Source organism: Amblyomma mixtum, chromosome 4 (assembly GCF_055824585.1).
Source record: "Amblyomma mixtum isolate Tamu chromosome 4, ASM5582458v1, whole genome shotgun sequence".
Classification (NCBI taxonomy): Eukaryota; Metazoa; Arthropoda; class Arachnida; order Ixodida; family Ixodidae; genus Amblyomma; species Amblyomma mixtum.
In genome coordinates this window covers 71228500-71253137 of record NC_143015.1, presented here as the reverse complement: position 1 = coordinate 71253137, position 24638 = coordinate 71228500, and the positions used below count along the sequence as shown (strand labels likewise).

At 51.0% G+C, this 24638-nt stretch overlaps 1 protein-coding gene and 11 non-coding genes across 12 annotated transcripts; all 12 read right to left on the bottom strand.

The window, feature by feature from the left end:
• Window positions 1-11121: 11121 nt before the first annotated feature.
• Window positions 11122-11193, bottom strand: TRNAD-GUC (transfer RNA aspartic acid (anticodon GUC)). Its single transcript has one exon. It is a non-coding gene; the product is annotated as a tRNA-Asp (tRNA).
• Window positions 11194-16495: 5302 nt separating this feature from the next.
• On the bottom strand, window positions 16496-16567 carry TRNAD-GUC (transfer RNA aspartic acid (anticodon GUC)). Its single transcript has one exon. It is a non-coding gene; the product is annotated as a tRNA-Asp (tRNA).
• Window positions 16568-16657: 90 nt separating this feature from the next.
• Window positions 16658-16729, bottom strand: TRNAD-GUC (transfer RNA aspartic acid (anticodon GUC)). Its single transcript has one exon. It is a non-coding gene; the product is annotated as a tRNA-Asp (tRNA).
• Window positions 16730-16819: 90 nt separating this feature from the next.
• On the bottom strand, window positions 16820-16891 carry TRNAD-GUC (transfer RNA aspartic acid (anticodon GUC)). The gene has a single exon. It is a non-coding gene; the product is annotated as a tRNA-Asp (tRNA).
• A 90-nt stretch (window positions 16892-16981) lies between these two features.
• TRNAD-GUC (transfer RNA aspartic acid (anticodon GUC)) lies at window positions 16982-17053 on the bottom strand. The gene has a single exon. It is a non-coding gene; the product is annotated as a tRNA-Asp (tRNA).
• A 90-nt stretch (window positions 17054-17143) lies between these two features.
• Window positions 17144-17215, bottom strand: TRNAD-GUC (transfer RNA aspartic acid (anticodon GUC)). The gene has a single exon. It is a non-coding gene; the product is annotated as a tRNA-Asp (tRNA).
• A 3736-nt stretch (window positions 17216-20951) lies between these two features.
• LOC149346909 (uncharacterized) lies at window positions 20952-22136 on the bottom strand. The gene has a single exon (XM_089585468.1). The coding sequence runs from the start codon at window positions 22134-22136 to the stop codon at window positions 20952-20954; it is 1185 nt and encodes a 394-aa protein (XP_089441594.1).
• Window positions 22137-22281: 145 nt separating this feature from the next.
• On the bottom strand, window positions 22282-22353 carry TRNAD-GUC (transfer RNA aspartic acid (anticodon GUC)). The gene has a single exon. It is a non-coding gene; the product is annotated as a tRNA-Asp (tRNA).
• Window positions 22354-22606: 253 nt separating this feature from the next.
• TRNAD-GUC (transfer RNA aspartic acid (anticodon GUC)) lies at window positions 22607-22678 on the bottom strand. Its single transcript has one exon. It is a non-coding gene; the product is annotated as a tRNA-Asp (tRNA).
• A 90-nt stretch (window positions 22679-22768) lies between these two features.
• Window positions 22769-22840, bottom strand: TRNAD-GUC (transfer RNA aspartic acid (anticodon GUC)). Its single transcript has one exon. It is a non-coding gene; the product is annotated as a tRNA-Asp (tRNA).
• Window positions 22841-22930: 90 nt separating this feature from the next.
• On the bottom strand, window positions 22931-23002 carry TRNAD-GUC (transfer RNA aspartic acid (anticodon GUC)). The gene has a single exon. It is a non-coding gene; the product is annotated as a tRNA-Asp (tRNA).
• A 90-nt stretch (window positions 23003-23092) lies between these two features.
• On the bottom strand, window positions 23093-23164 carry TRNAD-GUC (transfer RNA aspartic acid (anticodon GUC)). Its single transcript has one exon. It is a non-coding gene; the product is annotated as a tRNA-Asp (tRNA).
• Window positions 23165-24638: the final 1474 nt, after the last annotated feature.

Sequence of the window (24638 nt, the reverse complement as noted above, 5' to 3'; positions counted from 1 at the left end):
TAGACATAAACAGATTACACACTGTGGCCCTTGCGAAAATTGAAAGCTGTCGCCCTTTCCACCTGTCCACCTTTTCACGCGTGGCTTGCGTCTGGGCTTTCCAGTACGAATCGCTATCTCGATAACCGTCCAGTGGGACGCCTAAGTACTTTACTGGGGTCGTCACCCAGGACATATTTGCAAAATTGCCAGGCTTCGTTGGCCATTCTCCGTGCCAAAGCCCCGGGGGCTTTGACCAATTCACTTTACTACCGGTGACCTTGGTGAATTCTTTTACGCATGCCACGGCCTCGGTTACACCTTCCCGGTTCACTGTGAACACCGCGACATCCTCCGCATAAGCCAGCAGCTTAAATTCTACCGCCTGTAACTGGAAGCCACGAATTTTTAGAGCGCAGCTCTTTGGCGTCCGTTCCTGGGTTTCGCGTCGTCGTCGGCCTCGTAACCAGCTCCGCCCCCCTTTCATCCCCCCAGCGCTATCGGCGTCAGCGGCATCAGTCAGTCGCTGCTATCTCTTCCCTCCTCCCTTTATCGTGTTGTCCGCTCGCTGCGCGCGCTTCTGCCCCCATCGTTTGCCGCTGGGTGTACACGCCGCCCCCCACACGTGTGGGCAACTCGGTCACCCGTGACACGTGTCCTGACTTATCTCTGGTTAGGAACACTACAAACGCCACATGGGAGAACCTGGGGGATACCCTGGGCAGCGACCACTGCCTTCTCCGCATCACGCTTTTGGCGAAGGCAGCCCGTAAAAAATGGGGCCAGGCGAAAATAACCAATTGGCACCAATTTCGAATTCAGGACGTCCCTCCGGTACTATTCTCTGACGGCTATGCGGAGTGGGCAACACAGGTCACCAACATACAGAAACAACACACGCAAACACTTCACACCACCGACGAGATCCCCGCAGTGGACAATCACCTCCTGCATCTGTGGGAGGCGCGCCGGAGCTTAACAAAACGATGGAAGAAACACAAGACAAATCGCAAGCTTAGAGCTCGTATTGCACAACTTACGGAGCAGGCTGCGGCATATGCCGCCCAGCTCACAGACACCAATTGGATAGAACGCTGCAACTCGGCAGCGCGTCAGATGAGCTCGAAGGGGACTTGGCGTCTCTTGCGCAGCCTCATCGACCCTTCTCAAACGAAAGGGGAGACGCAAAAACAGCTCCGGCGGGCTCTGCACGGGTACCAAGGTACGACGGCGCAACTTGCGGACACTTTGTGCGACAGGTATCTGTGCCGCACAAACGACCCGGTTGGGCCCGAGTACACGTACTCCGGCAAGCCAAATCAGGATTTAGACGCCCCTTTTGAGTTGCATGACCTTAAGGCGGCCCTGGCTAAAATGCGCCGAGGTGGGGCACCGGGTCGGGATCGCATAACAGTGAAACTGTTGGCGAACCTCTCCGACTGTGCATATCTCCATTTGCTACAATACATAAATCAGATCTGGGATGGGTGTCCGCTCCCACTCGAATGGAAAACATCCCTTGTAACGTTCATCCCCAAAGCAGGTAAAGCCGTGACTACGGACAACTTGAGACCCATCTCATTAACCTCGTGTGTGGGAAAGCTCATGGAGACGATGGTTCGGGATCGCCTCTCTCCATACATGGAGGGTAAGGGCCTCTTTGCAGACACTATGTTCGGGTTCCGCCCGCACATGTCTGCACAGGATGTCCTACTCCAACTACACAGGGACATAATACGACCCACAGCCATGCAACAAAACGACAAGGCCATTCTCGCCCTCGATCTTAAGGGGGCGTTTGACAATGTTAAGCATGCCACCATACTCTCTAACTTGAACACCACTAACTGCGGGGCGAAGGTCTTCGCCTATGTCAGAGACTTCCTCTCTGCGCGTCAGGCACTCCTCCGGATCGAGGACGAGGAGTACGGCCCGTACTCTATGGGTACACGAGGTACACCACAGGGGGCGGTGTTATCACCGCTCCTTTTCAACATCTCCATGATGCACCTGCCCGGCCGACTGGCTCAGGTAGATGGCATAAAACACGCACTCTACGCAGACGACATTACAATCTGGACCACCGAGGGGAGCCTTGGGGAGACAGAGGACCGCCTTCAGCAGGCCGCCACCATAGTCGAAGCATATGCTGCCGACTGTGGTCTCCAATGTGCTCCCGCCAAATCAGAGCTTCTACACGTGAGGACAAACCACAAGGACAACACGTCTCTACACATATCTCTGTCAGGCGGTCCCATCAGAGAAGTGGCGGAGCTCCGGATCCTGGGTCTGTTCATCAATAACAAACTTAGGCCGGACTCTACTATAGCGAAACTCAAGAGCATAGGTGAACAGGTAGGGCGCATGATCCGCCGTGTTTCCAACAAGCGGGGTGGTCTGCGGGGCAGGGACGCGCTACGGCTCGCCTATGCCTTCGTGACCAGCCGGATCCTCTACGCCGTGCCGTACCTACGCACCACCAAACAACAAGACAAGCGCATTGACGCCATCATCAGGAAGGCAACAAAGCGAGCACTGGACCTTCCGGTGGCTACCTCCAACGCCAAACTGAAGGCGTTGGGAGTGGTAAACTCCTATCAGGAGTTGCGGGAGGCCCACCTCGTGAACCAATATACGCGGCTATCGCAGACGGTGCCTGGGCGCCGCCTGCTAAACCGCTTACACATCCAACACACTTGCATACCAGAGGCACGGCCGCTCAATGGAGGCGCACTTGGTGCGGCCCGCCGCGTCGCGCCTCAATGGCTGGGGAAGCGCGTATTGGGAGAAGTTGAAGTTTCCGCCGCTATTCCCCGCGGGGGCGCCACCACTCCGCGACAAGCCGCCGACGCGCAAGGAGTGCGCTGGCTGTGCTGGCGCGTGTTTTCGCTGTAACTACTCTGCATGACCGCGTGGTTCTGCTAGTTCTGCGTGCTTTTCATCGGTGCCTGTGCCGACAGCGTCCTAAGCGCATGCGAAACCATGCCACGCAACTGCTGCGTGCCGCTGTGCATCTCAAACGCAAGAAAAGATCCGAAGATCGGTTACCATGAGTTCCCGCAGAAGCAATGTCCGGAGTTGATTTGCGAGAGAGAAGACCGCAGTCACACCGAGGACCTCTGCAAAGCCTTTCTAGCAAAACTAATGCGACCACTGCTGACCGATTTGGTAGAAAACATCAGTCTTTCGGTGGAAAAAATCATACTTGCTCATAAACCGCTTTCGAGGAAAGTTCTTCGCTTGTAAAATAGGCTTGAATTCCTTCGGTACATCACGTGGCTTCAAAATAAAACGAAAAACATTGGCTGAGCCTGCTGGCGTCTGGTTGAACTGGCTGTCTTTTGTTGTTTCTTTTGCAACTGTTTGTGACAGCAGTATATTTACGAGGGTAATCTTAAAAGTGAGGTCTCCAAAGGGCTGCGGCCGCCGGGAAACTATATGCGTGGCGGCTCGCTATACTGCTGTGTTCATTGTTCCTCGTCTTCCAAACAAGCCATGACTCAGCGCGAAAGGGCCTGTCAGTTTTGGCCCGGCAACCATTTGAAATGGAGCTCCCGTTTGTCACTACAGCCAGGAGCGAAGTTCACGCAAATGGCGTTCAACCAATCGAAAATTATCGCCAGTTGACGGAAGTGTACGGAGAGTCTTGCATGGATGTTAAAAACTTCCCCAAGTGGTGTAGGAAGTTCGCAGCTGGTCGCACTTAAATTTACGACGAAGAAAGAAGCGGGAGGCCGTCAATCTTTGATGAAACAGTCGCGAAGGTCGAAGAAATGATGCAGTAATAACGGAGGATCACACTCGACGAACTCTGCATTATGGTTCTTGGCGTTTCTAGAAGCACTATTCATAGGAGTTTAACAGCAAAGTTGAAATATCGGAAGGTGTGCGCAAGACAGGTTGCGCGAATGCTCACAGACGACCATCAACAACAATGCGTTGACTCCTCCTGCGAATTTCTTCCGCGTTCTGGAGATTAAACGGAGATATTTGCATTCTGTTGTTACGGGTGATGAAACCTAGACATTCCACTTCACGCCTGAGACCAAACAAGAATCACGTGAGTGGCGGCACTCATCTTCGCCCAAGCCGCGAAAATTCAAGCGAACACAGTCTGCCGGCAAAGTCATGGCAACTGTGTTTTGGGATCGAAAATGGGTATTGTTGGAAGACTTGTTGGCTCCTTGCACCACAGTAAACGCGGATAGATATTGTGAGACCCTTAAAAAACTCAGAGGGGCGATTCAAAATCGCAGAAGAGGAACAACGCTCGCCCCCACGTTGCCTGTCAAACCATCGCTCTCCTAGAACAGTTTGTATAGGACGTCATCAGCCACTCACCCTACAGTCCGGACTTGGCACTAATTGACTACCACTTCTTTCCAAAGCTAAAAGAACACCACGCTGGAAGGCGCTTCACTGATGATGACGAAGTGAAAGATGCGGTCAAACGCTTCCTTAACGGCATAGCGGCGAGCTGGTATGACATGGGCATACAAAAACTGCCGCAGCGTCTGTAAAAATGCATAGACTCCAACGGCGATTATGTGGAAAAGTAGAATAATGGTGTCCCTTTTAAGGTTTGGTTTATGGATATTTAACGTCCCAAAGCGACTGAGGCTATGAGGGACGCCGTAGTGAAGGGCTCCGGAAATTTCACCTGGGGTTCTTTAACGTGCACTGACAACGCACAGCACACGGGCCTCTAGAATTTCGCCTTCATCGAAATTCAGCCGCCGCGGCCGGGATCGAACCCGCGTCTTTCGGGTCAGCAGCCGAGCGCCGTAACTGCTGAGCCACCGCGTCGGTGTGTGTCCCTTTTAAGTGATTTGTAATTTGCTTAAAATAAAAATGTCTTTCGATTTATAAAAAAACTGCAGTCCTTAATTTTGGGATGACCCTCGTACGGGGTGGTACCCACTTGAAACTATTTCCAGCGAAAACGGAGCAACAGGCTGAACTATAATGCTGAATGTTACGACCTCAAACGTAAGTTTACAAAAAGTGCATGTTCAATAAGTGGCCCGAAACCTTGTCCCGAGTTCAAGATTATAATATGTAATAAGTTATTACAGTGGTTGAAACGCCTGTCACCGAATGGGTGACCGCTCGGCGAAGCGCACTTCTGCCTCGATTCTCGCTGTAAACGCACGGGCGATTCGGAAAAGCGCAGTGATGGTGACATGCCGCTATCACGCTATCAATAGCAAACTTGCACGTGGCACCACCATAATCTGTGAAACGCAGCTTGTAAATGCTAAAATTATAAAGCGCCTACCGCGCGGACGCCTAAACGAAAGCACTGCCTCGGCCGCTGCGCGCAGCTCTCCGCCCGGACTCGTCCCGGAGCGGTATCGCCGCAGCGGTGGCGATGAGAACTAGGCGCGATACGGCTCTTTCGGGCGACGCGACGGGCCGCACCCAGTGCGCTCTCCATTGAGCGGCCGTGCCAGAGGGGACGGAGAACATCCCGGTGCTGTGGCGCCACATGCTCTTGGTCGCTCCGCTCCCGCGTAACATGGACATGGCTTCACATGAAGGCAGACGACAAGCGCGGGTTCGCACGCTTGAGAGGCAATATGGGTATAAAGAGGGCGTCTATTACGTGGACATCACAGGGCCGTCGCCCGCGGGATTCTTCACGGCTGCCGTAGTCCACCGGGGAATGAATGTCAATGGGCTATCTTTTCGGGCCCCAAATTCAACACGAGCGGAGGAAGTCGCAATAGCTCTCGCTGCCGCCGATCCAAAATCGAAAACGGTTATTACAGACTCTCGCCGGGCCTGTGAACATTATCTTGCAGGCGAAATATCACCTCTGGCCTCGCAAATTCTAAGACGCGCTCTCGCCGATCCAACTCGCACAAAAGTGATCTGGGCTCCTGGCCACCAGGGTCTACGAGGCAATGAGGCCGCTGATGCGGCCGCCCGAGCGCTCACACACCGGGCTCCTCATCCTAGCTCTCATGGCCCAGAAGCTCATAAACCGCTTCGGCGGTTCCGCGAAATCCTAATTTATTATTGCGACAGCCACCGTCTCTACCCGGCACCTGCCAAGGGGCTGAGTAAGGCGGAGGAGCGAACTCTGCGGCGCCTGCAGACAGGAACCCTTCTCTGTCCTGCAATAGCAAAACACTTCGATCCGAACACAGATGGGCGCTGCCCGCACTGTGGAGAGATCTGCGATATCTTTCACATGGTGTGGGCATGTACTCAGAATCCTCACCTTCCCCCCTCCCCCACCCCCACCCGAGAGGCATGGGAGACTGCCCTCCTCAACTGCTCCACACTGGAGTCCCAAAGGGCTCTGGTCAAGCGGGCGCGAGACGGGGCCTCGTCATGCGGTGTCCCGGACTAAGGATACCGACCATGCAGCAGGGTTATTTATTTTTTTTTAACCCTCAAGCTCTCTTTGATTAAAGTTTTTCACCACCACCACCCTCCCCCCTCTTCCTGCGAGTCTCCGGTTGTCAAAGCGCCGGCTCGAACTTAATTCCTTTCTTCGCTCCTCCTCCAATGCAACCCCTGTGCGGTGGCAATCAGAGAGCCAGATCGGTGGCGGCGGATCTGTATATGTGCACCGCCCGAGCCGAAATTGCGAATACGTGTGAAAAATAAAAAAAAAAATTCTGTGATAGCGCATACATGTGTTGCTCGATTTCTTTGCCTCAATCTATCGAAAAGGTGAAACAGCTTATTTGCTGCGCTCAAATTTCGCATTAGGAAGTAACGTAATCGTCGGTAATTTTTTCACTTTCCATGATATTCAAATACAACGCTTCAATGTAAATGCAGAATAGAAGAGGGCTGAGGGAACAACCCTGGCGCACCGAACGCTGCAGGCTAATGGGGGCCCCCAAACTCTTATTTACAATTAATCTTGTCGTGCAGCTCCGGTACGCCAAGGCCACTCCCTCGCCAATAATGGACCCTACATTTACATGGCCAAGTATGCAGAACAGGATATCGTGCGAAACACTATCGAATGCTTTCTCAAGGTCTAACTGAAGGATGGCTACACAACTATTTGTGTTATCACAGCATTCCAGCACATACCTCGCTCTATGAATATTGGAAACAATAGAGCGTCCCTTGATCCCACACGTCTGGTGGGGATCGACTATATCTTGAATTACTGACTGTAGTCTACGGGCTAAAATCTTCATGAAAACTTTATAATCTACGTTTGTGAGGGCGATAGGACGATATACTGTGACCTGCTGTAACTTTTCTGCTTCGTCGGATTTAGGGATTAGCACTGTATGGGATTTACCATAAGACGGGGGCAATTCATTTACTTTGTATGCTTCATTATACACTGCTGTAAGTACTGGCACTACTTCGTGTTTATATGATTTGTAAAAAGCTGCGCTTAACCCATCAGGTCCAGGAGATCTTCCCAGGTTCAAATTTTCTATAGCTTGCTCGACCTCTGATGCAGTTATCGACAGCTCCAGCCTTTCTTTCTGTTCGTCATCTAATCGCGGTAAAGCACCAAGAAACTTTTCCTTGAATGCGCTCACATCCACTTCTTGCTTTACAAACAGCGCCTGATAATATTCAAGAAATGCTTGCTGGATATGCCCTCTGTCCCCAGATAACGCCCCGCCCCATTCAATCTTTTCAATGTGGTTTCGCTGAGCATGCGTTTTTTCGATTCCTAGAGCTCGTTTTGAAGGTGTCTCCCCAACAGCTATATCTTGCACCCTAGCCCGCACAAGTGCACCACGGTAGCGTTCTTCCTCGAAGAGTTCAATTTTGTGTTTTATTTTCCTAATATCGTCCATCCATTTGCCTGGCTGGTCGCTTTCTTTTTCGAGAAGTTTAGCCAGTAAGGATCTTAAATTGTCCTCCTCACGTCTCTCTTCTTGTCGTATACAGCTTGACCTTTCGATTGCTGCTATCTTTATTTGTTGTTTGCAAAGTTCCCACTGCTGCCATACTTTCAGTTCCCCACTCGGCTTTAATTTGCTGATTTCTTCGTTTACTTTCCTGCTAAAGATGTCGTCTGTAATGAGCTTATTATTTAATTTCCACATCTCCCAAGAAAACTGATTTCCTCGTTTCTTTGTCCCTATCCCACACAACACTAAACAATGATCAGAAAATGATACCGGTACTACACTGTAGCTACTGCATTTTGTAATAACGTCCGGCGACACATAAATGCGATCTAGCCGCGCATGGCTTGAGCGCTGAAAATGTGTGAACCTCACACAACGCGTGCCTTCTAAACATTCCGCCACATCATCGAGGTTGCACGTGTCTATAATTTCTGAGAGTACCTCAGTGCTTCTGTCCCTAAATGCCCGTGCACTGGTTTTGTCACAGCCTCCGAGGACGCAATTGAAGTCGCCCCCCAGACAACACCAAACGTCCTGAGAACGTCCTCAAATGGTCAAAACGTCCTCATCCCGAACAGGACATTCTGAGTACTTTTTGAGTGCATCACGGCAAAATGTCCTCATGAGGACGTCCTCAGTTTGTACTTCACAGAACGACTCGAGGACGAAAATTTCTCAAATGTCCTACAAACGTCCTATCGCAGGACAATATTGTGGCATTTAACTGAGATGAAACCAGCTTTATCTCTCGCACTCGGCTTTCATTTCGTAAAAACTCCAGGTTTATTAAAAGATACTTGTGTACAATAGAGATGTAATGTAGGAAACGATTGTGACTGGAAATATTATGTACCTTCAGGAGATATCTTAAGTTATTTTGGTTTGCAAACCTGGTCACATGTACTGCATGCTTCTGATGAGATTGGAGTGTGCAAATTTATGGGCAATTTGTTGGATTGGCTATTCCGCTCAGGCGACAGAGTTCAACTCCTGAGAGAGTTATATAGTCATTGCTGTAGGAAAATATTGCATGGAGAATAACCTGTAATTCCCAACAAATACGGGGAACGAACCAGTAACTTGTTGAGTATACGAAACTTTTGCAAAATTTGTTTGCTAAAAACCAAGACAAAAGAAGCATGAAGAAAGCTAATTCACAACCCCTGTGCACACTGCCTACAATAATTAAGAAAGCAGTGACCCACATTCCCTGGGCTACATCATCATCTGATGTCCTGAAAACAGACTGAAAAAGTCCTCCAGAGGAAATCTGAGGATGTCCTGAGGACATACTGAGGCCGGATAGCAGGACTAAATGAGGACCTTTTGAGGATTAGAAGAGGACGTCCTCAGTACAACACAATGTCCTCAAAAATTAATCCTCAGGACGTCCTGAGGATGTACTTGTGTTATCTGGGCCATGACGATCAGGGATTTCTCACAACTGAAGTACCTTTGTACGTTTTGAAAAAAGGCTGTCCTCTCATCCACCGCATTTGGGGCGTACACACAAATGATGCGCCAATATGTTTTGTTGTACAGGAAGTCAACCAAAACAAATCGACCCGATGGACACGCCGTATATGCCTGAACCTCAAGTCCCGGTACATTCTTTACAAAAATGAGACAACCCGCAGACGTGCCTACAGCGTGGGCTGCTACTGTAAAAAACCTAGACGTGAAACGTCGCACCATGCTCCCGGTCTCTTCTTCCCCAATTTTCGTTTCCTGCACTGCCAGGACGTCAATGTCATGCTCAGTTAAAAGGCGGTACACCTGGCTCTGCTTCTTCTTACTTGCCAGTCCCCTGACATTAAGTGTACCGAGTCTACCGACTTTCATGGGGAACGCATGAGCCATTTTCATGCAGAAGAAAGAGGCCGGGAACATGGTGCTTACCCTTCGCGTCTAGCGCTTGGCTAGACGACATCATTGACACCGGAGCCATCCGGTGCTGGTGCCAGGCCTGGCTGCGGGGGCGGTTTGTCGATGGTTCTCCTCTCCGTTGACACATTTGGTCGTGGCCGGATGGAGGACCGCCGTCCTTGGGTGGTTTTTGCCGGCGGCTCCTCGACGCTGGGGGCTTCCGCCTTGTCTCCTTCGGTTCCGGTCTGGGCGTGTGGCCGCTTCGCTGGGGCAGGGACGCTGGTCGTGCGGGCGCCGCTCTGGTCAAGGTTCTCCTCGGTCAGAGTCGCTGGCTCGGTTTCTGGGAGCGCCGGCACGCTTGCTTCATCACTCGACGCCTCCGTCTCCTTTCTAGAAGGTTCCATCCCTTCAGGTTTCCGTGCGGCATCGCTGCTGGAGGGTCCCGAAGAGCCCGTCGAGCCTGCTTGCTTTTCGGGTTCCTCTATGCCTTTCGCAGATTCTTGGGCCTCGACTACATCCATGAGAAGTTCCGCGGAGTCGTCTTTCGATGCACCGCCCGTAGCCACCGCGTAAGTGCGGACACACTCGTTATTCGCGTGGCCGTACCGCCTACATTTCGTACAGCGGGGAACCTTGCATTCACGCCGCACGTGGCTCGTACCATGGCAGCGCAAGCACTGCATTGGACGCCCAGGCGCCACGACAAGAGCCAACTCTCCGGCGACACGTACCTGGTGTGGCAGGTCTTCCACTCTCAAGCCGTGATTCAACTTCAATAGGACAGTTCTTGTCGTTGAGCTCTTGTCATTGACGCCTTGTATCCGCCACCGCTCACGCGTAACGTCGGTCACTTTGCTAAACGCCGTGAATGCCGTCCGGATGTCGTCATCGGCCACACCGTGAAGCATCCAGTGTAGCCGCAGCTTCACCTGCTGGTCTTCCGGGTCGATAATGAGGCAGCGACGTCCCTTAACTTGCAGCTCATTGAAGGCGAGCAACTTCTTTGCTGCCTCCGTGTTGCGCAGGGTAACCGCCCACACATGGTTGATTTGGTACGCCCCCAACGCGACCACGTCGGGGAGCGTACCGGTCTCGGCCAGGGCGTCACGGAAGTCCTCGACCCGGAACTGCCTCGCTCGCACGTCGCCATGAAGAAAAACGGTGTTGAAAACAACACGTCCTGTTGGCAGTGTCGGCAAAATGATCTGGTAATCCATATCTTCGCCGTCATCGATCCTGTTTCCGCGGCCGTCAAAGGCCGCTATCGCCGCTCCGCTGCAGCCCATGACCCTGCGATCCGTTCAGCTCGGCTGCCGGAAGCAGAATACTATACTAACGAGGAGAGATGGAAGAGGGGAGCCACCGGTGTCGGCATTGGCAGAGAATTCTACTGCCAGTAAATGTGCCGGCATGGAGAGAAAAAAGAGAAAAGCTCCCCGTCGGGGAATCGAACCCCGGTCTCCCGCGTGACAGGCGGGGATACTGGCCACTATACTAACGAGGAGAGATGGCAGAGGGGAGCCTCCTGTGTTGGCCATGGCAGAGAAGTCTACTGGCCGTAAATGTGCCGGCATGGAGAGAAAAGAAGAAAAGCTCCCCGTCGGGGAATCGAACACCGGTCTCCCGCGAGACAGGCGGGGATGCTGGCCACTATGCTAACGAGGATTTTTTTTTCTTTATTACCGACTTGGCCGGGCAAACAAAACAAAAATACAATGACATGACAATAAAAGCACAGGTCAGTTTCTAGCTAGTGCACGATGATAAAATGAGTTAAATGATTTTAGTTGCTCGAGGACAGGCAGCCAATCAGGCTGAGGAGCTTGCTGTTCGAAAACTTCCTGAGTATACATGATGCTCTCAATGAAATACTGATGAGCCGGATTCACAACATGTTCGTGCCTGACATCCATTCGCGTACGCCATAGGCTGTGCATGCAGAACAACATTAGCAGGTCGCAAGGCACTTCACCTGGCTCTGCACATGGTAGGAAGCGTATTCCAAAAGGAGTCAGGGGGAAATCTTTTTTCAGTGTGCGCTTCAACACATTCCAAAGAAAAACAGCGTCATGACAGTCGAGAAAGATATGTTCTATAGTTTCCACTTTCTTGCAAATAAGACACTCTACTGACCAAGGTACAAGAAGGCCTTTGCTTTGCAACCATGGCTTCACTGGGAGGGTTCCAGTATGCAATTGAGAAAAGAAAGAACGCACTGAAGGCTTCACCGGCATTCTTTTGACTCTTTTTAGCACGTCCATTTCGGGACCCAGAAGATATGCACTGCGATAAACAGGCACTGGCAGAAACACATCAAGCAGGTCCTTGTACATCCTTTTCCTTGTTACAATGGTTAGATACTCATCGGAAAATTTTGACCGAAGAATACGGACTGCTGCAACAACTTCTTGCAAAAAAGCACTTAACCCACTCCGCCCTGCAGACATGGATGACACAACATAATCAGGCAATGATTCTGACAATCGCACTTGTATAACAGTTCGCAGAAAATCATTATCTTGACGCAAGAAAAAGAATCTAGTGACTATCTGTCTCAGAAATAAATTTGATAACCCTAGCCCCCCGTTCCGCACCTTGTGGAACAGATTGCATCGGCTGGTACGTTCCCATGTTGACGCCCAAATAAATGTTGCAAACACTCTGTGCAACCTTTGCACTGAAGTCCTTGGCAAAGTTAACGCTTGCAGAACGTAAAAAAATCCTCGCTACTAAAAACATGTTGCACACCGTAGCTCTTGCAAACATGGAAAAGTTGTGACCGCCCCATTTGCTTGTCTGAGCTTTGACTCATTCGGTTTCATGGGCCCAATATTCTTTGCTTTCTCTGTAGTTGGTTAGCGGCACGCCGAGGTACTTTCCTGGCGTGTCTACCCACTTCATTCGACAGAATACTTCTGGCGTGGCCTGCCACTTTCCATGCCAAAAACCAAAACATTTCTGCCAGCTTATCGTACAGCCACTTGCATCACAAAAATTTACGGCTTCTCTCACCACTTCTTGCACGCTTTCCTGGTCTCTGCAGAACACTGCTATATCACCTGCATATGCCAATACCTTCACTTCAGTATGACAAAAGGCGTAACCTCGAATGTTTTGCGCAGTTAACAGCTTTAAACAAAAGGGCGCCAGGTAAAGGGCAAAAAGCAGTAGAGAAAGAGGGCAACCGTGCCTCACTGACGACAAGACAGGAATACTATTACTCAGGCGGTTATTAATTATGAACCTTGATGTACAGCCATCATAAACCATTTTCACGCCATCAGTGATGATACATCCCACATTCACATGTTCCAAAAGCACGAACAAAATTTCATGCACAACTTTATCAAACGCCTTATGCAGGTCCAGTTGCATCATGGCGACACGACCCTCCGTTGCATCACAGCATTCAAGGACACTCCTAGCTACGTGTATGTTACTAAAAATGGATCTGTCTTTTATGCCGCAGGTCTGGTTTGGGCCAACAAGGGTTTTAATTACTGTTTGGAGTCGTCCGGCTAGAACTTTCATATAAATTTTGTAGTCTACGTTAGTTAAGCTTATTGGGCGGTAACACTCAACTGACTGCAACCTACTAGGGTCGTCCGATTTTGGGATCAACACCACGTGGGAAGTTCGAAAAAACGGCGGAGTTAACTTTCTTTCGTAACACTCGCTTATTACGCGCTGTAATGCTATTGCCACTTCTGTTTTCAAAGCCTTGTAAAGTGCGGCACCGAGGCCGTCCGGCCCAGGTGACTTGTTCAAGCTCAGCTGCTGTATTGCAGCTTCGATTTCTGCTGCCGTTATGGGCTCCTCAAGTATCTGCGCCAGGTCCTCCTCGACTCTTGGCATTAGCGACAGGAATGCAGTTTTGTAATGTTCAACATCAGGCGTTTTAAGGCTGAACAAGTTTTGGTAATATTCCAGAAACGCCCTTTCAATCACCTCAGATTCGGAAGTTACGTCATTGCGATAACAAATTTCCTTTATCTCTTTCGAAACTGCATACTGTTTTTCGTCGCTGAGCGCCCTTTTTGTGGGCGTCTCCCCAAGCCAAAATCTTTCGCTGCGCGCCCTTGTCACAGCACCTCGATATTTCGTTTCATCTATTAGTTCAAGCTTAGTATTGGTCTCTCTTATTTCTTGTCTGTACAACCCCGGCTTGACGCCTTCCATGCTGAGCATGAAATCAAGCTCGGTACGAAGTTCCTTTTCTTGCTGTTTTTCTTTACGCTTTAAAACACATGCTCTTTCTATAGCGGCCACTTTCACGTCGCATTTAAATTGTTCCCATGTTTGTATAAAGTCTGTCTCTTTTTCTAACAAGCTTTTGATTGAGTCTTTTAATTTCTTGCTAAACTCCTCATCCTCCAACAATGAGTCATTAAATTTCCATAATTCCCAGCTAAACTTGACAGTCCTTTTCCTCTCCCCAAGTGTGATCACGACTAAAGAATGATCACTGAAGCTGACGTGCACAGTCTGGTACTGGGAACACAAGGGCACAACCTCAGAAGGAACATAAATTCTGTCCAGCCTTGCGTGACTAACGCCTTGGAAATGCGTGTACTGTGCTTTTTCTGAATCTTGCATTATAATGCCAATGTCTTCCAATTCTGCTTCATTAATCATCTCAGACAGGAGCTCGGCACTCGTGTCCTGCAGGGTTTTGTTGCTTGTTCTATCTTCAGGTCTACACACGCAGTTGAAATCTCCAAGCAATAGTACACGCTTTTCTGTCAGCAGGAAAGGTTGAACACGGCGAAAAAAGGCATCTCGTTCGGGAATTCTATTAGGTGCATATACACACACAGCTCTCCACTCTACACCAGAAAAGTAAAAATCGCATGCTACAATCCGGCCACTTTCACAGGAAAATACAGTTTCCACAGCGACTTTGCCGTTTCGAGTTAAAATCAGACACCCTCCCGACTTTCCTTCTGCATGGCACACGCAAACACTGAACTGTGCACGGTAAATTTCTGCCATCGCATCTGTCAACTCTTCGCTTTCAATTTTTGTCTCTTGAACAGCCAACAGATCGATTTCGTTTTCGAACAAGAGACGTTTAAGCTGATTTTGCCTCCTTCGCGCAGAAAGACCTCTCACGTTCAGTGTGGCAATACGCAAGCAAGATGTTATTTGAGACGCCATCTAAATGGTTGGGATTCGCCGCTCTGGAAGTGACATCGGTTTGCAGCTCACCTCATCAAAAATCCTTCCAGCTTGCAAAGTGCGGCGGTGTCAGCACTGAACCCGATCGAAGACCGGGTTACCAACACGAAGACCCTGCAAGGCACCTCCGCTAAGGCGGAGGGACACCCGACGAAGTCCTACGATCAGGAGGGATGTTCGGCTTGGGCTTGAAGGCCGCACGTCGAACAGGAGGCGCTTTGGGAAGAGGTTCCTCATGGTCCGTCCCGTCGTAGCTCGTCGCCTTGTTATCAGCTTCGTCGTGCGTCCTCTTCGCTGGCAAAGTTGACGCCGCGGGCATCTCCGTGTCAACGTCCTTCTCGTCGGTCGATTCCAAAACCGTCTCAGCTGCACCTACCGCAGCATCATCTGCTTTTCCCGCGTCCGCCTCAGTTCTGGTGTCAGGCACAGGCGGTTCTTCTGAGTTGGCAGCCTCATGTTCCGTGGGAAGCGTTGCTTTTTCTGAGGCTATGCTTTTCGGTACTGCGTCTTCCCGACTCTCACGGGTCGCCTCTACTGCGTCGACTTCGTCCATAATATGCTCCTCAGTAGTATCCCTACGACCAGGACCAGCTACGGTAGCATATGTTCGCACGCACTGGGCGTCGTCGTGGCCGAAGCGACGACAGAGCCCGCAACGTGGCACACGGCACTCCCGACGTATGTGTCCGGTGCCGCGGCACCGGAGGCAGAGCGGAGCTCTGCCAGGAACGTGGACGAGTGCGACGTCCTCTCCAACACGCAGCTGGTGCGGTAAGTCCTCGATGGTAACGCCCACCTTCAGCTTCAATGTCACTGAGCGCGTAGTAGACGACTTGTCGACGCAGCCTTTGACTCTCCACTTGTCCCGAGTTATGTCGGTCACTTTTCCAAAAGCCGCCAGAGCTGCCTTCACGTCGTCATCTTTCACGCCGTGTAGCAGCCAGAACAGCTTCAGCCTGACGCCCTGGTTGCATGGGTCAATGACCACACAGCGGTGGTCCTTGACGTTGAACGCCTCCGCCTGTAGCATTTTGTTTTTTCCTTCTTCATTGCAGAATGTCACGGCCCAAACATGATTCATCTGATATGCCCCGAGGGCAACCACTTCCGGCAGGAGTGACAGACGCTCAAGAGCGTCACGAAAGTTTTCAACACGGTATGGCCTGGCTTGGACGTCGCCATGCAAAAAAACAGTATGCAAAACGCTCGAACCTGTTGGCAAATGCGGCAAAATCAGCTGGTAGTCCTCGTTCGGTTTGATCGTACTCCTGATACCGCGGCCCGGCTGGGCCGCTAAATCCGCTCCTTGGGAGCCCATGATACACACGTCCGTCACGCTCGGTGGCCGGAAGTCGAATCGCTATACTAACGAGGAGAGATGGGAGAGGGGAGCCACCGGTGTTGGCCATGGCAGAGTATTCTACTGCCAGTGAATGTGCCGGCATGGAGTGAAAAAGAAATAAAAGCTCTCCGTCGGGGAATCGAACCCCGGTCTCCCGCGTGACAGGCGGGGATACTGGCCACTATACTAACGAGGAGAGGTGGCAGAGGGGAGCCACCGATGTTGGCCATGGCAGAGAAGTCTACTGCCCGTGAATGTGACGGCATGGAGAGGAAAAAAAGATGAGCTCCCCGTCGGGGAATCGAACCCCGGTCTCCCGCGTGACAGGCGGGGATACTGGCCACTATACTAACGAGGAGAGGTGGCAGAGGGGAGCCACCGGTGTTGGCCATGGCAGAGAAGTCTACTGCCCGTGAATGTGACGGCATGGAGAGGAAAAAAAGATGAGCTCCCCGTCGGGGAATCGAACCCCGGTCTCCCGCGTGACAGGCGGGGATACTGGCCACTATACTAACGAGGAGAGGTGGCAGAGGGGAGCCACCGATGTTGGCCATGGCAGAGAAGTCTACTGCCCGTGAATGTGACGGCATGGAGAGGAAAAAAAGATGAGCTCCCCGTCGGGGAATCGAACCCCGGTCTCCCGCGTGACAGGCGGGGATACTGGCCACTATACTAACGAGGAGAGGTGGCAGAGGGGAGCCACCGATGTTGGCCATGGCAGAGAAGTCTACTGCCCGTGAATGTGACGGCATGGAGAGGAAAAAAAGATGAGCTCCCCGTCGGGGAATCGAACCCCGGTCTCCCGCGTGACAGGCGGGGATACTGGCCACTATACTAACGAGGAGAGGTGGCAGAGGGGAGCCACCGGTGTTGGCCATGGCAGAGAAGTCTACTGCCCGTGAATGTGACGGCATGGAGAGGAAAAAAAGATGAGCTCCCCGTCGGGGAATCGAACCCCGGTCTCCCGCGTGACAGGCGGGGATACTGGCCACTATACTAACGAGGATTTTTTTTTTTTCTTTATTGCCGATTTTGACGTACAAATCAAGAGGTTACAAGAAATAAAACATGGCGGCCACACTTCGGCCGACACGACTTTAAAATTTTTTGAGCGACATTAATCCATCTAGTACAGTTATCCATTGTGGTGGATCAGGCAGTGCGTTGTACACATTTCTTAAGCGCACAACGCTCTCAATGAAATGTTCGCGAACCGGGCGAACAACCAAGTCCGCGTGTTCAAACTGCATTCGTGTTTTCCACACCGCGTGGAGGCCCAGGACCATAATGAGGTCATAAGGTATTTCCTCTGAGGGATTCACAGGCAAGAAACGTATGCCGTACGGATCCAGGGGTAACTGTTTTTTTAAAGTTCTTTGGAGTACATCCCAATGAAAGATCGGGTCCCAGCAGTCTAGAAATACGTGTTCTATTGTTTCGGGTTTCTTGCATAAAAAGCAGTCAGTGTTCCAGGGAATGAAGAGTCCTTTATCGTGAAGCCAGGTCTTAACTGGGAGGGTGTTTGTATGTAACTTGAAAAAGAACGATTTGGCGGAGGGTAGTATAGGCATTTTCTTCACTCTTTTTAGGACGTCCTGTCCTGGGCCACCGCGATGTGGAGAACGGTACAAAGGTACAGGGAGCAGGACATCTACAAGGTCTCTGTAGAGTTTTTTCTTTGTAACGGTTGACAGGTACTGCTGGGAAAAACGTACATTCAACAGCCTATACGATAAAACAACTTCATGCAGGTATCCAGTCACCCTTCCGCACATATTTTGCACAGACGAGACTACGAATCCAGGCAGAAGTCTATACAGTCTTACTTGTATAACTGTGCGCAGGAAGATATCATTCTGATCCCGTAAAAAAACAAAGCGTGCCACAATTTGTCGCAGAAACAAGTGAGCCAGGCCAAGACCTCCTTTCTTTACAGGCAAAAACAAATTCGTTCGACTGGACCGCTCCCAAGTCGAGGCCCAAATAAAAATAGCAAAAACCCGGTGCATTTTTTGAATGCTCATCCTCGCCGCACACAACACATTCATGACGTACCAGATTTTTGATATCAAAAAAAGGTTGCAGACAGTGGCTCTAGAAAACATCGACAGTTGCTTGCCTTGCCACCCGTTCGCCTTTTCTTTAGCCATCAAGGCTTGATCCCTCCAGTACGGTTCAGGGTCGCGATAATTTCCGAGAGGCACACCAAGGTACTGCGTTGGCACCATTGACCAGGTGAGCCGACAAAAGGCTTCTGGTGTGTCCACCCAATCGCCATGCCAGAAGCCATGACTTTTATCCCAGTTTATCTGGGCTCCAGTCGCATCACAAAACTTTTCGACGACATTAGTTGCCTCTCTAATGCTATCTTTGCTGGCGCAGAACACCGCGATGTCATCCGCGTACGCCAGAATTTTGACTTCGGCAGCCTGTAGTCTGTAACCTGTTATGCGCGCATTATGTTCCATCGCCAGACAGAGTGGCTCAAGATAAGCGGCGAACAGCAGTGGTGAAAGGGGGCATCCCTGCCTCACCGACGAGAGCACGCACAAGCTATCAGTGAGCTCACCGTTAACAATAATACGCGTTGTACATTTTTTGTACGCCATCGTGACGCCTTCCGTAATCACACTGCCCACATTTGTGTGTTCAAGTATGCAGAGCAATGCCTCGTGCGAGACACGGTCGAAGGCTTTTGCCAGGTCAAGCTGCATCATCGCGACGTGATCGCCCAGCGCATCGCAACACTCGAGCACGCTTCGAGCCACGTGCACATTCGTCGCGATAGTGCGGCCTTTAATGCCACAAGTCTGGTGTGGTCCAACCAACTTCTTAATAACGCCTTGCAGTCGCTTTGCTAGAACTTTGGTGAATATTTTATAGTCGACGTTAGCAAGAGTTATTGGGCGATATGAGCCTGGCAACAAACGTTTCTGAGCATCATCACTCTTCGGGATTAGCACGATATGCGAGGTTGTGAAGGACAAGGGTAGTCTTTTCCGGTCATACGCTTCGCTAACAACGTGATAAAGAACTTGGGCAACCTCAGACCGGAAGGTTTTATAGAAAATGGCCCCTAAGCCATCCGGCCCAGGTGCTTTCCCGACTGCCAGCTCATTTATTGCGCATTCTATCTCACTTGGTGTGATTGGTTGTTCTAGCTGTGTCCTTACTTCTTCGTCAAGCTTTGGCATCAACGGAAGGAATTCTTTTTGGAAAAAATCTTTAAGGTCCCGTGGATGGCTTAGAATTTCTTTAAAGTGCTCGGAAATCGCATGCTTAATTTCATTTCTGTTAGACGTGACGTTTTCACCTATAGCTAGTTGGCGGATTTCTTTTTGACATGCGTATCTTTTTTCATCTGAGAGAGCCCGCTTGGTTGGCATTTCTCCCGCCCACAGCTTCTCGGACCTTGATCTCACTACTGCCGCCTTGTACTTCTCCGAATCTATCCGTTCAAGTTCAGTTTTCACTTCCTTTATTCCTCTAACACACAGACCAGGTTCGACATTCTCCATACTAACAAAAAACTGCAGTTGCTGGCGAAGCTTTGTCTCTGCTTCTTTCTGATTGCGTCGAATGACACTACTTCTTTCAATAGCCATTGTTTTTACTTTCTGCTTAAAATCTTCCCAACGAATGGCGTAACTTTCTGGCTCGCTTGCAGTCAAATTTTTCAGTTCTTTCGTTACAGCGTCGACAAAAGCTTCGTCATCCAACAGCTGCGCATTCATTTTCCACAAGTCCCAGCTAAAGATTCGTTTCCTCTGCGTCTTTCCAAAGGCGGCCGTTACCAAGCAGTGATCGCTGTATGCGATGGGTTTCACTTCGTACTCGCTACACATCGGTATCAATTCGGCAGAGACATATAATCTGTCTAACCTTGCATGGCTGTCTTGCTGGAAGTGTGTAAACTGCGGACGACTACCGCTGGCGAAAACGCTACCAATGTCTTCAAGGTCATATTCGTGCACAAGTGTATTAAGAAATTCTGCACTCTTGTCACGAACACGCGAATGTTTTGCGCGGTCATCAACATTGCAAACACAGTTAAAATCGCCTAGCAGTATTATCACTTTCTGACAGTTTAGGTACGCCTCAAGCCTTTCAAAGAATGCCCGCCGTTCCATGTCAATATTCGGCGCGTATACACAGATGACGCGACACTCCAATTCGCCAAAGACGATATCAGCGATTAAGAGGCGTCCACTGTCACATGAAAATACTGACTGCACGCAGATTCCAAAGTTGTTGCGTATGAATATGGCGCAACCACCTGATCCACCAATCGCGTGAGAAATACACACATCGAAATGAGCACGAAAATTGGACACCATTCGGTCGGTGAGCTCCTGGCTCTCAATTTTTGTCTCTTGGATTCCCACTATATGTAAGTCATTGTCTAAGAGAAGGCGACTAAGCTGACATTGTCGTCGTCTTGCTCCAAGGCCCCGTACGTTTAACGTCGCTACCCGTAGCGCTCTTTCGATATTAACCGCCATGGTTACACGGTAGAATGGTGCCCATTACAATAGCCCAAGGGCCTGTGGTCATGATACTGTGGCGATAAGCGCGTCGAAGGCCAGGAAAAAAAGAATGAAACTCTAACCAACAAAAAAGGACAGTCCAAGTAAACTTGGCACCTCTTTCCAAGCCCGAACACGAAAAACGAACCGCTCATGATGAGGGCCATGGCGTTTACGGAAACCCCTCCCAACCCACCTTAGCTGGACAAACTAAATTTACGGGGGCGGTTTACCCGCCTGCCGCGAATCGACCGGAATGTTCGGTCGCGGCTTCAAGGTAGACCTCCGCATACCTGGGGCTTTGGTGGGTGGCTCGTCTCCGCCCCCGCCGTCCTCCTTCGTCCCAACGCTAAGGGTCTTGTCGTGTGGTCGTTTCCCCGCCAGCAGGCTGGCTGAAGCGCTAAGGATGTCCATAACCTCGGGTTCTGAGGTGCTGGGAGCCGCTTCATAATCAACTGAGGTTTTCAGCTCGGCGCTCACAGCTGTCGAAGAATCCTGCGAAGGCGGTTGATGCTGCTCTGCAGTAACCGCTTCGGTTCCGGGTTGCTCCTGCTGCGGCAGTGGAATCACCGTATTTTCGGCTACCTCCGTTCTTGCACTTGCCACCGATGCTGCATCCTCCATGTCCGCCTCGTCCATGAGCAGGTTTGAGGCGTCGTCGGTGGTTGTCAGTCCTGTTACGCTGGCATACGTCCGCTCGCACTGGCTGCTCTCATGACCGAAGCGTCGGCACGCACTGCACTTGGGGATGCGGCAGTCGCGACGAATGTGGCCCGTGCCACGGCACCGAAGGCAGAGCGGAGCCCTGCCTGGCACGACCACGAGGGCCAACTCTCCGGCGACGCTCACCTGGTGCGGCAGGTCGTCCAACTTTACGCCCGGCTTCAACTTCAAGGTGACCAGTCTGGTAGTTGAGCCCTTATCTGCTAGGCCATGCACCCGCCACCGCTCTCGGCCGACGTCTGTGACCTTCCCGTACGGCTCGAAGGCAAACCGTACGTCGTCGTCGGGCACGCTGTGCAGCAACCAATGCACTTTCATGCGAACGTCCTGGTTGGCAGGATCAATTACGATACAGCGGCACTTTTTCACCAGCAGCTCACCCATGCCGACAATCTTTTTCACCGCATCTTCGTCCTTGAAAGTCACCGCCCACACATGGCTCATGCGGTAGGCTCCGAGGGCAATCACTTCCGGCAGGAGCGATAACTCGGCGAGCGCATCGCGAAAATCTTCTGCCCGATACGGGCGGGCCCTAACATCACAGTGTAGAAAAACTGTGTTCAAAACAAAACGCCCTGTTGGCAAACTAGGCAAAACAACTTCGTACTCATTGTCTGAAGCAATATTCCTGTTACCGCGGCCCTGCTGGGCCGCTGAAGCCGCTCCTACGGAGCCCATGACACACACGTCCGTCACGCTCGGTGGCCGGAAATGGAATCTATACTAACGAGGAGAGGTGGCAGAGGGGAGCCACCGGTGTTGGCCATGGCAGAGAAGTCTACTGCCCGTGAATGTGACGGCATGGAGAGGAAAAAAAGATGAGCTCCCCGTCGGGGAATCGAACCCCGGTCTCCCGCGTGACAGGCGGGGATACTGGCCACTATACTAACGAGGAGAGGTGGCAGAGGGGAGCCACCGGTGTTGGCCATGGCAGAGTATTCTACTGCCAGTGAATGTGCCGGCATGGAGTGAAAAAGAAATAAAAGCTCTCCGTCGGGGAATCGAACCCCGGTCTCCCGCGTGACAGGCGGGGATACTGGCCACTATACTAACGAGGAGAGGTGGCAGAGGGGAGCCACCGATGTTGGCCATGGCAGAGAAGTCTACTGCCCGTGAATGTGACGGCATGGAGAGGAAAAAAAGATGAGCTCCCCGTCGGGGAATCGAACCCCGGTCTCCCGCGTGACAGGCGGGGATACTGGCCACTATACTAACGAGGAGAGGTGGCAGAGGGGAGCCACCGGTGTTGGCCATGGCAGAGAAGTCTACTGCCCGTGAATGTGACGGCATGGAGAGGAAAAAAAGATGAGCTCCCCGTCGGGGAATCGAACCCCGGTCTCCCGCGTGACAGGCGGGGATACTGGCCACTATACTAACGAGGAGAGGTGGCAGAGGGGAGCCACCGGTGTTGGCCATGGCAGAGAAGTCTACTGCCCGTGAATGTGACGGCATGGAGAGGAAAAAAAGATGAGCTCCCCGTCGGGGAATCGAACCCCGGTCTCCCGCGTGACAGGCGGGGATACTGGCCACTATACTAACGAGGAGAGGTGGCAGAGGGGAGCCACCGGTGTTGGCCATGGCAGAGAAGTCTACTGCCCGTGAATGTGACGGCATGGAGAGGAAAAAAAGATGAGCTCCCCGTCGGGGAATCGAACCCCGGTCTCCCGCGTGACAGGCGGGGATACTGGCCACTATACTAACGAGGAGAGGTGGCAGAGGGGAGCCACCGGTGTTGGCCATGGCAGAGAAGTCTACTGCCCGTGAATGTGAGGCATGGAGAGGAAAAAAAGAAAAGCTCCCCGTCGGGGAATCGAACCCCGGTCTCCCGCGTGACAGGCGGGGATACTGGCCACTATACTAACTTTTTTTTTTTTTTTTTTTATTGCCAGGATTATAGTCAACATGAAAGGGTACAAGGCGTAAAACATATCAGCCACACTTGGGCTAACATGACACTAAAATTTTTTCAGAGACACCAATGCATCCAGACAAGCAATCCATTCTGGTGGATCAGGGAGCGCTCGATAAACTTCTCTGAGACATACGATACTTTCGATAAAGTGGTCTCTGACAGAACGCACGACAGGTTCGGCATGTTCAAACTGCATTCTCGTTTTCCACAGCGCGTGGAGGCCCAGGACCATGATAAGATCGTACGGTATATCGTCCGAAGCGTCTACCGGCAGGAATCGTATTCCATATGGGTCAAGAGGCAACTGTTTCTTTAATGTGCGCTGGAGAACGTCCCAATGGAAAATCGGGTCCCAGCAATCTAGGAATACGTGCTCTATGGTTTCAGGCTTTTTGCATAAAAAGCAGTTTGTTGACCACGGTATGAAGATGCCTTTTTCCTGAAGCCAGGTCTTAACTGGAAGTGTGTTGGTATGTAGCTTAAAGAAAAAGGATTTAACTGAAGGTAATATTGGCATTTTCTTTACTCTTTTGAGTACGTTTTGTCCAGGGCGTCCACGGTGTGGTAAACGGTATAACGGTACAGGTAGCATGGTGTGAACAAGGTCCTTATACAGTTTCTTCCTACTAACAGTGCACAAGTAGTCTTGTGAAAACCGCACGTTTAACAACCTGAACGCGAGCACTACTTCGCGCAGATAACCAGTCACAGCGCCACATGTGTTCTCACATGACGTCACAATGAATCCTGGCAGAAGTCTACGTAGCCTCACCTGCATCACGGTGCGGAGAAAGGGGTCATTTTGATCCCTTAAGAAAAGAAATCGTGACACGACTTGCCGCAAAAACAAGTGAACCAGACCTAGCCCACCGCACTTGACTGAGATAAACAAATTAGTTCGGCTAGATCTCTCCCAGGTCGAGGACCAAATGAAAATAGCGAGGACCCGATGGATTTTTTGTATGCTCGTTCGCGATGCACACAACACGTTCATCACATACCATATTTTTGAAATTAGGAAGACATTGGAGACAGTCGCACGGGAAAACATTGACAGCTGTCTTCCCTGCCATGCATCAGCCTTTTCTTTTGCCTTCGTTGTTTGATCGGTCCAGTATTGTTCAGGATCACGATAACACTCCAGGGGCGCACCGAGGTATGGTTTAGGAACTGTTGACCAATGAAGGCGACAAAATTGCTCCGGCGTGGCGTCCCAGTCTCCATGCCAAAATCCATAACTTTTGTCCCAATTTATCTGGGCTCCGGTG

Bases quoted from the DNA above. Each gene is read 5' to 3' on its own strand.
- LOC149346909 (XM_089585468.1), bottom strand. From the start codon at position 22,136: ATGGGCTCCGTAGGAGCGGCTTCAGCGGCCCAGCAGGGCCGCGGTAAC.